The sequence below is a fragment of the Falco naumanni genome, chromosome 9 (assembly GCF_017639655.2).
Source record: "Falco naumanni isolate bFalNau1 chromosome 9, bFalNau1.pat, whole genome shotgun sequence".
In the NCBI taxonomy this organism is placed as follows: Eukaryota; Metazoa; Chordata; class Aves; order Falconiformes; family Falconidae; genus Falco; species Falco naumanni.
In genome coordinates this window covers 2,987,515-3,001,193 of record NC_054062.1, presented here as the reverse complement: position 1 = coordinate 3,001,193, position 13,679 = coordinate 2,987,515, and the positions used below count along the sequence as shown (strand labels likewise).

Sequence of the window (13,679 nt, the reverse complement as noted above, 5' to 3'; positions counted from 1 at the left end):
CTCCTAGCAGGGCTTAATCTCACTTCAAACACACTGGTGAGTCCCTCCCCGCCACAGGGTGATAGCCTAAGCCCCCCCTCCACCACCTCCTACTGCTGCCACGCCACCACACCTCTTTAACCATCTACGTCTCCCCAAAATATTAATCCCCCCCAAGAGCTGCCCTCCATCCCAGCCCCCAAAGTGGGAGGCTGTACAGGAGCTCACCATGCTGGGACACCCCAGCAGGTGGTGATGCACTGGCTCCACGCAGCATGTTTCTGGCAGAGAAAAAGTGCCTCCTCCGCATGCCCCAAGCAGCAAGATGAGTGCAGGAGCTGAGGAATTGGAACCGACTGAATAATGGGTCCCGTCTGCTGGAAGAAAATGAAATTTGCCCTCATGTTACTGAAAACTTGCACTTGACACTCACTGCACATTATAAAGAAAAGGTCAGTGAAACACAACAAATGCAAGGAGCCCAGTTGGAGAAAACAATAAATAGTGACAGCAGCCCTTGTCTAATTTTTCAGAGCATCTCTGCCTTTGCTCAAACCCTAGCAATTTCACTCTGCACTGCTGCAAGGGGCTGGGATGAGCAGCTTTGCTGCTGCAGGGCAGGAGGACATTTGTCTGTGCAGGTTCCCAGGGCTCATCAACGACTTTAGAGGAAAACAGGAATATCCATCAGACACAAGGAGCAGTAGTAGTAGCAATAATAATAATAACAGTAATAAAGGACACAATTGAGATTTTGGCCTTGAGCTTGCAGATGTGCTTTGCTCCTCTGGGAAGGGGTATCCCTGCAGCTGAATGCGGCCAGGGCAATTCTCAAAAAGAGGAACCCCATGTCCCAAACACACCCAGGTGGGGCAGTGGGGTCCAAGGCCCCAGAGGATCTTACCATCCGCGATGAAGTGCTCAGGTACATGAAGCGTCACCTTGACAGTCAGCGGGCAGGAGAGCTGGGAGCCGCACACCACGGCCAGGACGCAGGAGCTGACTGCAATGAGGGTCAGCGCCGTCTTGTTGACAGGGCTCTTCATCGAACCTGGAAGGCAGAGAGAGGGGTGGGTGGCCACAAGACAAAGCTGTACCAGAGGCTTGCTTGGCCTTCCCCTTCCCTGTGTGGATGCAGGAGAGCCCCAGCCTTGGGGAAGGGCAGGCACTGAAAACAAAAACTCAGCTTGGTAGCACTGGAAGAGCTCCTGAGGTCTGGAAACCCCATCATTCCCATCACACTTTGTTTGGCTGGGTTTTCAACATTCCTCCCGTTCCACTCATTCAGTTACATCCATCTTGGGGACTATATTTTCCCAGAGGAGGAAGGAAACCTGCTCAGAGCCCTGTACAGGCCCTCACCCTAGGAAGCCCTCCTCCTGCCAGGCTCCCCCAGTGAAGGCACCAGCACTTCTTGCCAGCCTTGGTTTATTTGGCAAATCCTGTCAAGTTACAAAGAATAATTAAGCCAAATCTGAGGGCTGCCTGGACTGTGGCATTGTTTGCTTTCACTTAATGCCAAGAGAAATCTACACCTGTAGATGTTATATAGCACCAATGAGCGCTAATCATTTGCACAAATATATATCAATATTCAGTCATCACAAGGGGGCTACACTAAACAACAAAGCGACCTACAGAGCCAGGCACTTCTGACAGGCAGGAGATACTGCAAAACAAGTTTTATTCTGTCAGGCAAAGAAATCTCCCACAAAGCAGCTCTATATTTTCTGACACACAAAAGCCAGCTGCCGAAGCAGGTACCCAGCCCACCTGGTCCCCAGCAGGCACATGTGGGTCACTCTCAAAGTCCCATCCCTCAGCGTGATGGCCACGTGCCTGGCGCCATGGCTAAGGGATGCCAGCACCATGAAATAAGCCCATGAGGCTGGGGAGAAACCCATCACCCCACAGCTCCACTCAGACCTGCACGATTGGCCAGGCTTGGCTGGTGGCTTCTATTTTATTTGGGCTTTTTTTGAAGCATTAGTCAAAAGTCAACGAGCCAACGAGAAGCTTGAGCATCTGCATGTCTAGAGAGGCTGTCAGCAGGTACAAACCCACGGGGTAACCTCATGGAGCAGTATAATATTAAGATGACTGAATCACTGTCAACTGCAGTTGGGTGGGAGAGAGCAACCCCTGAACTGCAAGGAAGGGGGTGAAGCTGGGCGATACAGGCTCATCAGAAAAGACCTGGCTGCCCCAAGAGATTCAGATGCCCTTGTTGGACACAGGACAGGAGCATCCACATGTTGAAATAAGACATCCTCCATTGATGTCCGCTGCCCGAGAAGGGAGCAGCCCTGGACCCTGCACCCTGGAGGCAGCACTGCTCGCTCCCTGCCCAGCCTCTCTGGACCTGGGGCTGCCCCACCGTTGCTCCGACTGCACCGCATCCCTTACGGCCACCTAGTCCGACACCTCGCAGCAGTGCTCTGCTCTGCTCAAGGCTAATGACAGACAGCTTGCAGAGCAGCCAGGTCCCTTCTCCAGTGCTTGTCATCCTGAATAAAAACCACCTGGGGAGTATGGCAATGCCAAGGAGAGGGCACAGCCCAGCAATTAACCCCAGGCACCGTGCACTTTATTACGGTGCAGCTGAGATGAGCGAGTTCCTGGCAGACCTGACCGTGTCCCTGCTCAGGATTCAGGTGAGGACACTTACTTATTTTTGGAAGCCAATCCAGCCTCCCCCCTGTTGCTCCCCTGGCCCCTGCCATTTCATCAGCAAAGCGAGATTTAAAAAGCATCAGTCTGAAAATTGAACGGGAAATACATCCAGCAGGTTAGCACTTGCACACCCTGTAATTTGACCGAAGCTGCTGTTAGAAATGCTGGTGCCAGGCAGGGATCTCACGCTCGGCCCAACCTGTGTTTTCCAGGCAGGGCAGCATGCCCCACCGAAGCATCCCCTACTGCAGGATGGAGCCTGCACAGCGGATGCTCCAACCAGCATCTGCAGGACAGGAGAAGTGGTTGATGCGCTGGAAAACACACCCATCACTACAACCGCCAGGAGTATGCAGATGGATTATTTATGAAGCATCTTTTACTTTCCTTATGCATGCATCATCTAAACAGCCTTCCCACCCCTTTTTCACAGCTTTATTGCCTATCTCGTGTGCCCTTCACCTTGCAATCCCGATTTTTTCTTCCCAATCTGTATTCATATCATCTGCATAAGTTAGCACCTCCTCGGGAGGCAAACTCAGCCTCTCACTGGGCATACTGGGCCTGCACAAACCCTGCGTTGCCTTGAAGTTACTACACGAACACAAAAAAGGAAAAAGAGGGGCGGGAAAAAAAAAGGAAAAAAGCCTCCATTAGGATAAGTGGACATGGCCAAATATACAATAGACCACAGAACACTGGATTTTACCATTATAAATCACCTTTCAATCCAGGGTCTTAAAGTGCTTTGCAAACATTAAATCGCAAATCCCTTACAAGTTAGACAAGTATTATCCCCTTTTCACAAAGAGCCTGAATCACAGGTACGATGGCAGCTTTCACCATCCTGCTGTGGATGCGAAGCTGCAGGAATTAGAATCTGGGAGCTCCCACCCCCATCAGTCCATGTGGCTGCTTCTTTCCCCATGACTGAGAGGGGCACAGGAGCTTAAAAGAGCAAAAAGCCCATTACAGCTCAATGAGCTTGAGCTTGGCTGTCCAAGGAAAGGGACAATGTGCTACAAGTCTCCTTTAACTACCTTCCCTGCTCCCCTGCCTCCTGCGCCCCGCTTGTTTCCACCATGGCACTAATTATTGACCTCTAGAACCGCCTGACATTGGCTTTGACCAACTGAACCAAAACAACAGGTCTTCTGCTTGAGCAGAAATTGGATTTCCAGCTCAGCTTTTTATTGCTCATGGGCAGTTTGTTGCCAAGTTTGAAGGGAGGCTGCTGGAAAAGCAGATCCTTCCCTTGTTCTTTAAATAAAGGGACACAGCTCCTGTTTTCCATCCCATTGCCTGCTCTTCAGACCACTGATGCTCCAGCAGAAGCACTTCTGTGCTGCATTTAAATGCCCATCTGGAGATAAACAGCTTCATGCCAGGCCTCTAAAACCACAAGCAAATGTGTTCTTAGCAAGCCACTGCTAACAAAACCAACCTCAGCGGGTCCACCAGAGCTTCATGCTCCTGTTCAAGAGGTGAGACAAAAATGATCCATCCCACCCTTGGCCCGGGGAGGAGATCCAAACCCAGCTCACTAACACCAGCAGCACCACATAAACCACAACACTGCGAACGAGCTCTGTGTGGCTGAGGCTCACTCTTTCCCTCCACGTCATCTCCAGACTTTCAGGGAGGTGTTTACAGTGCAGATTTGCAAACTCAGGTCCAGCAAACAAAGCTGGTATCAACCTGCTTTATGAAGAGGAGGAAGCTTGAGAGGGATTTCAAGACCTCCCTGGATGGCTGATGGGACTCAGGAGCCCCGAGAGCCTCAGTAACCAACACAAGTCTTTGCTTGGATCTTGTGGGGTCCAAAAAACCCAAGAGGCAGATGGGAAGCAGGCATGGCCAAGACCAAACTCACTCCCCAGATCCCTCTGCCCTAATAAATCTTTTATATATTGAAATGACTTCTCTATACCTTTAAACCAATTTCTGTTGTGTTTTGGATGGTTGCAACAGAGTGAGTGGGTGCCCAAGCGCTCAGCCAGTCTGTTCTGGGGGGAAAGCGATGGTCCGGGGTGGGGGGGGTGGGGGGCAGACCCTGGGAGCCTGTGCCTGAGCAGCGGGCAGAGCAGTGAGCAGAGAAGCAGCAAGGACACACAATGGGGATGAAGAATAAGAAGAAATTACTTTCTTTCTGACTGGGGAGAAGTAACCTCTTCCCCCAGCCTGTGAGAGCGAAGGAGAGAAGTTGAAAGGAAAGGCAAACTGCTCCATTTTAGCACAGATGCTTCCTGCTAATGATCCAATTAACAGCAGCTTAATTTAACTGGAAGACAAGAGAAGCAGCCAGGACTGTGGTCAGAGGGGTTCCTGCCACTACCACCTTTCCCACCCAAGATTATTTTTTTTTTTCTCTCATTTAACACCTGTGCCAACTAGCCCAGCTCCAGCCTCCTGGAGAAGACACCGGTCCCCTCTGCAGACAGCTCAGAAACCGCTTGCAAAGCGCCACATTCCCCTGAAGAATTTGCACCTGCTGCAAGATGAAGATAAATTCAAAACCACTGGTGTAAACACTCTGCAAACAGCCCCTCCAAATGCACCGTGTCTCCTTTGAAATATCATTTCCTTGTGCAGTTAATTACTCCCTGCTTTGTATACTTTCCTTTGCTCACCTAAAGGACAAGGGGGGAAGGGGGGAGGGGACGACAGCAACAAAACTCTGAGCTCGTTTCTTTTTAATATTGGCATTGCTGCCTAAATTGGGGGGGGGGGGGGGGGGGGGGGGAGGTATGTTCAGAACACACGGATTTACGAGCAACACAAATATCCCATGCTCTTGGTAATATGATGTTTCTAAATCAGGCTCATAAATACATGCTTGGGAGATTAGTCTATAAAAAAAATAAACTTTAATTACCCCATCTTTATCAGCACACAGCCCATGGTGTTAGCCATATGTGGGTGTTAAACGGCAAGTGCTTTGCAATCTTCCCCACCCCCCCGGAGATAATAGCATAATACAGAATGTTTCACGGCTACTCGGATATTAAAATGTATTTCTATCACCCGAGGAAGACGGGGCTGGGGAAACTGGGCGGGAGAACAGCAAGTGCCTGAACTGCTTAGCAACGCGCGGCGCAGCTGCCAGCGCCCGGCCGCCGTGCCGTGCTGCATGCAGAAGCACCCGGCGTGGGGTGAGCAGCACCCACAGCACCCCCGCGGAGCAGCGAGCCCGCTGCAGCCTGCCTCGCATCCCCAGCATCCCTGCGCCGCTCCCCATGCATGCCAATGTTGCTGGCTTGTTAGAGGATTTGGGCGCTCCTAATGATCCTCCCCGATGTTCCAGCAGAGGCTCATTAATACAGTACGACAGCGTTTCCAGGACACCCTCACACACAGAAACATCTCAAGGTGTTTTACAAGTGGGAGATCATGTTGACTCAAATCAAATGCCAATTAAGATGAGCAGTGGTGTTGCAGGCAGCTCTGGCCACGGAGCACCCCTGTGACAAGGAGCAGCACTGCCCATCTCCCCTCCCTGACCAGCACCAGCCCCACCCCCCCACATGAGGATGGGCCCTCTTTCTCCAGCACGCCTGACACATGGGATGGGATAGGACGGGATAGGATATCCTCCTTCCATCCAGACACAGCTCTTGTGCACCATGGTCCCCGCAAAGCCTTCATGGACCACCCTGCCCCAGAGCCACTTCCCTCAGAAGGGGATGGATGTTGATGCAATGACCCCCCACAAGCAGCATCTGAGCAGCTGGGTGAGAGCCTGAGCAGGCGTTTCATTATGTGTCCTCTCTACAATGCCTGGTCTCGGCCCCTCCTCGAGCAGGCACCTTCTCCATCGCTGCCTTGAAGAAATCCCAAGTGAAGGTGCTCACATCTACAGTCAGGATCTGGACCAGGGGCTGTCTCAGCCTCATCCCCAGAGTCAACAGGATGGGGATCAGCCCCGAAGCAGAAGCTTTGCTCCCCCCGTGCTGGGGGAGACCCCCAGGGAAGCTCCTCTCACCTCCAAGAAGGCAGAGAGGGTGCACACGAGAAGGGACGGGCGGGGAGGGGAAGAGAAGAGGAAAGACGGCTGCATTGTGCAGCAGAAGAGTGAGATCAGACACTTCTGGATTTATAGAGGATTTGATCTTGCTAAGCACATGCTGAATAAGATTAATACTGATTATTTTTTTAATGAACATTTATGTTTTAATGTTCACATATGGATTACACATTTACGAATTACCCACTAGCAATTAGCCGAGGTGTCCCCAGGTATGGCGGGGGGGGCTACAGAAGAGGCAGCCCTGAGGCATGCATGGGTCAGGGAGAGGAGGATGCTGGGGGAGGGGCACGGCCACTGCAGAAGGTTGGGGTCAGGCTGCCGGACCTGATGGCGAGGTGAAGGGCTCTGCGGCTGAGCTCTGGCATGCACCACAGCCTGCAGCACTCGCCCCGGCGAGCTCTCACACTCCTCCAGCAGCCTGAGCCTCAGCTCTTTATGTGCTCCTGGCATCTTAATGCCTCATGTACTGAATAAATGTATTTACTTCCTATTTATACAGTTGCCAGTGGTGCTCCCCATTTGCTCTAAAACACTGTGTCTGCAGCTTGCAGGGAGACAACACCAGCAAATTTCAATCAGGATAGAGGAGGAAGAGTAAGGGGGGAAGTGGAGGGAAAGGAAAAGCCCTGAAGGCTGGGCGAGGAAGGGGCAGCAGAGGGAAGGGGGGAAACAGAGACGGCCAAGGTGGCACAGGTTGAGATGTTGGTCATTGCTGACCCACCAGCTCCATCACCTCCAGGGTCACCACCTCCAGCCCTGGACACCACGGGCAGAGTCTCCTGCCCGCACGTCTCAGACCTCCCCCGGCACAGCAAAGGGGGAAGGAAGCATTTGTGCAAACCCAATTTGTTCTCCCGGCACTGTTAAGATTTTTTGCATTTCTCTGGGCATGGACAATTAAAATCAATGAAGTCAGTTTTGCTTTCATGTTCTTGGTGCTGAATCGGTTGAGATAAAATCACATTAAAGAAACAGTTACATATTTAAAGGCAGAGATTGCCTGCACTGGAATTTTCTTTCACACAAATCAATGGAAATACTTCTCCTGGAATTAAGGTGTGATCTTTTTTTTGTTTTAAACTCCAAATGAGTCCCAATTTTACAATATACAAACACAAAGGCAAATCTGAGTGGAAGGCTTCAATTTAAGGAGGAGGTAAAGCAATTTTCAATACAGTGTAACGAAAACATTATTCCTACAGGAAAAAGAAGAGAAAAAGAAGTAATCATTATCTATGAAATAGCTCGTGTTGAGTCACAGCCCAGGGAGGACTGTGCTGGGTGAGCGAAGGGCTGGTCAGACAGCTGAATTGATTTCAGAGACTGGGAAAAAGCAGGGATGGAGGCCAGGCTGCCTGGGAGGGCTCAGGACCTGGCAGGAGATGCCTCGGTGCCTGGCAAGCCGCCCATCACTGCTGGACCTCCACCACGCTGCCCACCCAAGCTCTCCCATCACAGACAGAGCCAGGCTGCTGCCTGGGACCTACAAAGCCAGACGCTTAAAAAAAAAACAACCAAAAAAACAAACAAACAAACAAAAAAAAACCCACCAAAAAAAACCCCAATCCAAAACCAACCAAAAGCACCGAAACATCTTTCATCTTTTCCCTCCCTCCATTATTTTTGGAATAGATGCAAACTAACCCAACAGGGTGAGGCTAAAAATCTCTGCTCTACAACAGTTCCCTGGGGCTGGGGCACATCCCCTCTGTGCCTCAGTTTCCCCTGCTGCCAAGCACCGCACAAGGACGAGCTTCATCAGCACAGCGTGACATCCACCACCCTCTGCCTCCTCCCACTCCTCCTCCTGCTCCATCCAGGAGACAAATCCATCGTGTCACGGGCGCGCCAAGCACCGGCACCAAAACGCGTCTTCATTTTCCAGCCAGCAGTAACCCTCGCCTTCCTCCTGCCTGCATCCAGCACCGTGTTTATGTTCCGCTTCCTGGGAAACAAGAGGCTCGTTACCATGCGGAGGGCGACAGCAGAGCGATTAGTGAAATTTGTTACCCACATGCTCTGAACAAAATTAAATTAAAAGTGCTGCTTTGCTGTCAAGATAAGGGCCAAGCCGGAGAGATAATTTTTCACTCTCAAACACTCAATTACTCGCTGAGGCTGTATCAGATACAATCAAAAAATAAATAAATAAATAGAAAGACCCACACTGCCTCCAGGAACAGATGTAAAAGCCGTTATCTCTAGCACAGTCCGAGGAAGTTAAACAGCCTGTGGCTGCTGCGGCTCTAGGATGGCTTTAATTGCAGACCCCTCTGCTCTGGCTTTGCAACCACCTTCCCCAGCTTCCCTCTCCCCCAAAGCTCAGTACCCCTGACACAGGCAGGAGCGTGTGTGCAGCCTCACACCTACAGCCACGGGGGACTTACAGGACCAAAGATGCTGCTGGAACAACACCAACACAACTTTGCTGGACAGACAGCATCCAACAGGGATGGAGAGGGGCTCCGCGTGGGTTTTATGTGCTGATGCAGTGCCTGCTTGCTCTGTGAGCAAAATAAGCCATCAGGCAAAAGCACCACGTTTGTTGGCTCGCTGGAAAAACCAGCATCCATGACGGAGCTTTGGAGAGCTGAGAAGGGTTGGAAGTTAACGGCATCCCTCCTCTGCACCACTGCCCTGGGGCACTGCAGTGGTCTGGGCACGGGCTGCAGCCTGCGGGGTGGATGCACTCTGATGCTCTGGGAGGTAAAGAGGAGACTTTTATCACATAGGTATCTCAGCCCCAGAGATTTGGGGAGTCTAGGTTGCATGGGACCCCAGCTGTCCCCTCTGGGATGCTCCACCCTGGCCTTGCAATGAGCAGCACAGCTCCACATGCCACAACCCAGCTGGGTGTGCGCCAGACACCAGCACTGGCCTGTCCGTTTGTCCCTGCAGCCAGTGGCTCTGTGTCCCCTTCCCAGAGAAGCCCATGCTGCAGGGGCTGGGGCACAGCCGGCTGTACCATGGACTGACCGACCACACAAGCAGGGGATGGGCAGCAGCTGAGCCAGCACAGGGCTGCCAGTGCCTGCAGGGAGGGAGAAGGATCCCCAAGCACATTCAGGCAGCACCAGGCATGGACAGACCTATTATTCCCTCTTACTACTGTAAGCAACCCAAATCAACATGTTTGCTTTATTGCCTTTTGTCTCCTGTTTGATTCCTGACAGCATCTCCCCCAATTTGAAAGCTGCCGGCACAGCGAGCTGAAGCTGGTGCAGACATGGCAGGGTGATTCCCTGAGGAGCACAGCAGGGACGGGGCGACATGCTGCCCACGGCATTCGCTCAGCCCCGGCAGGGCCAGGGGCACCAGCAGAGCACGGAGAACGGTACCCAAATTTCATTCTGCATTTCGTTTAGTTCCCCATGAAATAATAAGTGTCTGCTGCCTCCGGAGACAGGCGAGGATCAAAGCAAAGCTTCCTCATATGTAACAGACTCCGAATACCTAATATTCCCTTATAAAAGGCCTTGTTTTAAACACCAAATACAGAGGCAGATCAAAGCTCAGCTTCTCATTTCTCTAACAGCTCTCAGAAGACTTCACCAGCCAGCCAGGCACACACACGCATGCACACACTTGCTGCTGACACCAATCCAAGGTACATAATTGGACTCTGCTAATTTGTCTAAACCATCACCGCATGCTATGGAAACAGCTGGGTGCCTTGTTCATGGAGACCTCGGCCAAGGATGATCCCAAAACCACACCCTCCCTTCTCTGAGGCGCTGGGGAGCTCTCCTGGGATGGCAGCAGTTTGCTGGGGTGGGAAGGTACCACCTGAAGAAAACTGATGCATGAAAACGGCACAGGATGTTTCCCCTCTCCTCTTTTAACAGGCTGCAACAAAGGTGATGCCCAGAAGGATGAAACGATCCCAGAGCCGAGTGTGGAGGAGCGGGCTCGGGGTGGTCTGGGTGAGGCTGAAGCAGGTACCAGAGCCTGCCTGAAGAGCAGCCACCAGCTGAGGACATTCAACGGGAGATCCCAGCTGGGTCAGGGTGCCGGGGGCCCTCCAGCACATCTCAACCACCATGGTACCAACAGCATCGCTTCGTGCTTGCACCCAGCGCTCCGCTATGTATCCAGGTTTCCAGCAACTCTCTGTGCCTGACCTTTCTGCCTGAGGGGGGGGAGCAAGATCAGCCCCAGTCCCAGTGGCTCACCAGCAGCTGCGGGGACCCCTGGCAGGTCCCAGGGCTGCAGACAGCAGCCAGGCTGCAGGAGGGGCAAGAGGCTCTCCAGATCTCCAAGATAAGTGGGGTTGGGATGTTCAGCCCCTCACAGGGTCTCCGTACGACACCGGCACTTTTTCTGCCTCAGTTTCCCTTAACCCAGGAAGCTGCAACAGCATCTGCTCTGCAGACTGGATGCTATGCTTATTTACTCTTCGTTTAACCCTTAGAGACCTTCTCCTGGAAGAGGTTTTAGAAGAGCAGGAACGTTTCTGTGTTACAGGGCAGCTGTGCCAGTGCTCAAGAAAGCAGACGGAGGCGGGGGAGGCTTGTTCATGCCCCCCCTCCCCACCAGCGAGCCAGCGGGGCTCGTTAAACTCACAGAGACCTTGATGAGCCAGCACAGAGCGTGGGGGCCAGCAGGGAGCCTGGTACGGCCTTTGGAGTTACAATGCCCATTCTTTTATCCACACACACACTCCCCCCCCCCCCCCCCCCCTTTCCCCCCATTTGAGTAGCCATTGGGCAGGCACGGCATGCGACCTGGGGAGTGGGGGGCTGCAACTCAGACCCGGAGCTGAATATGTTTTGCTGGGCAGGAAGCAAACACCACACCAGAGCAAGGGGGATGGAGCAGGAGCGATGCACGATGCAAGCAAGGTTTGTCATGGGCTCTGCCTCCCTGGTTTGGGGTTTTTTTTTTGCTGCTAATATTTTCCTCTTGAACTCAGAGGGGGACCTGACTGAACACATCCCATGCTGCTCAGAAGAAGAGAGGAACTAAGTATCAAAGCTTGATATCACCCGTGACGGGCAGCTGGGGGTGTGGATTAGCATCCCTACAACACTGGCAGGTTACCTCTCACAGAGACCTCAGCACTGGTGAAATGTGTGGTGACTGACAGCCCTGGAGACAAGAGCCATCCATGTACCACAGCTGGCATGCGAAGAGGTTCCCGTGCTTCCCAGTTCTCCCAGGGGAGTGGGAAAGGGGAGAGCCAGCCCCCACAGCAAGCAGAGCCCTGAACTGCACAAACCTGTAGCAAACAGGTTGCAAGAATATTCTAATTCCCGGAAAATCTTGAGGAAGGGGCAAACCAGACATTGCTGGCCCCAGCTGAGGGTCCCTCCCACCTCCATGTGGCCTGACAGCCTTTCTCAGGATGAGTAAAAAATTGTCCACTTGTAAAAGCAGGACATGAAGTCCAAATGGCAGCTCCCTTGGGAATGCACGCCAGCCCTGCCATCAGCGCTGCCATCCAGAGCAGAAGTCACACTGATCCATCAGAAAGTAGGTGGTGGAGAGCTGGCCTGGGCACAGAGCTGTGGTGAAGAAAAGGGGTGCCTCACTGCAGACAGGTATGGACAGAGCACTTCTGGGCATGAGCCAGCTCCCCAGAGACACTGGTGACCAGTGCTGCTTCTCCCAGCACAAATCCCAGAGATGGGACTGAGCCCAACAACACCAGACAAGGAACCAAGACTCCACAGGAAAGTCTCCTCTGCATGATTTCTTACGTTCTCCCCGCCTCTAACTTCTCCGGAGACTTTCCAAAGACAGGAACACAAAGGGATCCCACAGACCTAGAAGCTGGGAAGATGCACGGCGCAATACCCTGGGACCACAGAAGGTGATGCCTCAGCCATCCCTGCCTCTGTACCCAAACTGATCATTCACTTCTCCGTGTATTCCAGAACTGAAAACCAGGCATGACGAGGTCTGCTGCTCCTGAGCTACCAGAGCAAGCTCTCACTCACTCAGTATTTACCTATGGGAATGTCCCTCTAATATACCTTGCCAAGGGACTACGAAACCTGCAGTCTTCCTTCTACAGAAGATAAACAAAGCCCACGACCACTTAAACCAGCTGGCTCCAACAAAGCTCCAAGTCAAACCAAAGCTACATGCCACTTAAGTGGAAACTTCCCATTGCATCAGCTGGGATCAACACCTTGACAGTATCAGTAATTAGACTCAATCCTGCAGAACCTAATCTGAGGAGAGAAACTCGGAGCAATCTCTCTCCTCGGACCCGATATCTATCTCATGGCACCTGCAATGACACACAACCATGGCGAAATTGATACAAGAACATCACTGTAAGAATTAACTGTATCTGACGATGCATCCTTCTCTATTAGAGTTACGATCTCGTCCAATTATGGATCTTTGCCGAACTTGTAATTATGAGTTTAGCACTGTGACTTCCCACTAAGCTATTGCTTTCCTTCCACAAGGGAGAGAAGAGTCAATCAAAGGATAATGGAAAATTCCTTTCAAGGACGCAGCGATGGCAAAACTTAGCTAGACAGGAGGGGAAATACAATGGGGACTTTATGCAAGACAATCCCCTTGGTTAGCCACCACCGAACATGAACAAACCGGGCTCTCGCAGCATCACTCAAACACAGAAACTCAAACATAGATCTAACAGCCAGCTCCGCACAACCGTGTGAGGCAGCTCTTCCTCCCGAATCCCCTTCAAACCCAGTCATCAAAGCTGCACAGGTGAACAACAGCTTATTCAAAGGAAAAAAAAAGGAATCCTTCCCATTTATCTATTCCTTTATATTTGCCCTACAAGGAAGCTTAAACAAACAACCCAAAGCCAGCTTATATGTCAATAAGAATATCTTTGTACCCAGCATCCAGCACGAGCGTGCTTCGAGAGACTGACAGAGCACTTGACCTCTCAGGGAATGGCATCAAGGCAGCAGGAACACAAAGATTTATCTGCTTTTCATCAAAACAGTTTTCTACACCTAGCGCATGCCTCCCCCTTCCCTGGAGGTAACTGAGAAAACCCAGACTTCCGTGA

General features: G+C 51.8%; 1 protein-coding gene across 1 annotated transcript in view; it reads right to left on the bottom strand.

Annotated features, from left to right (window-relative positions):
- ASTN2 (astrotactin 2) overlaps positions 1 to 13,679 on the bottom strand; it is a 354,822-nt gene that overhangs the window by 220,563 nt on the left and 120,580 nt on the right. Inside the window, exon 6 of the mRNA XM_040606571.1 lies at positions 884 to 1,030. Within this exon, the coding sequence (XP_040462505.1) occupies positions 884 to 1,030 (147 nt within the window). The remainder of the gene's footprint in view (positions 1 to 883; positions 1,031 to 13,679) is intronic.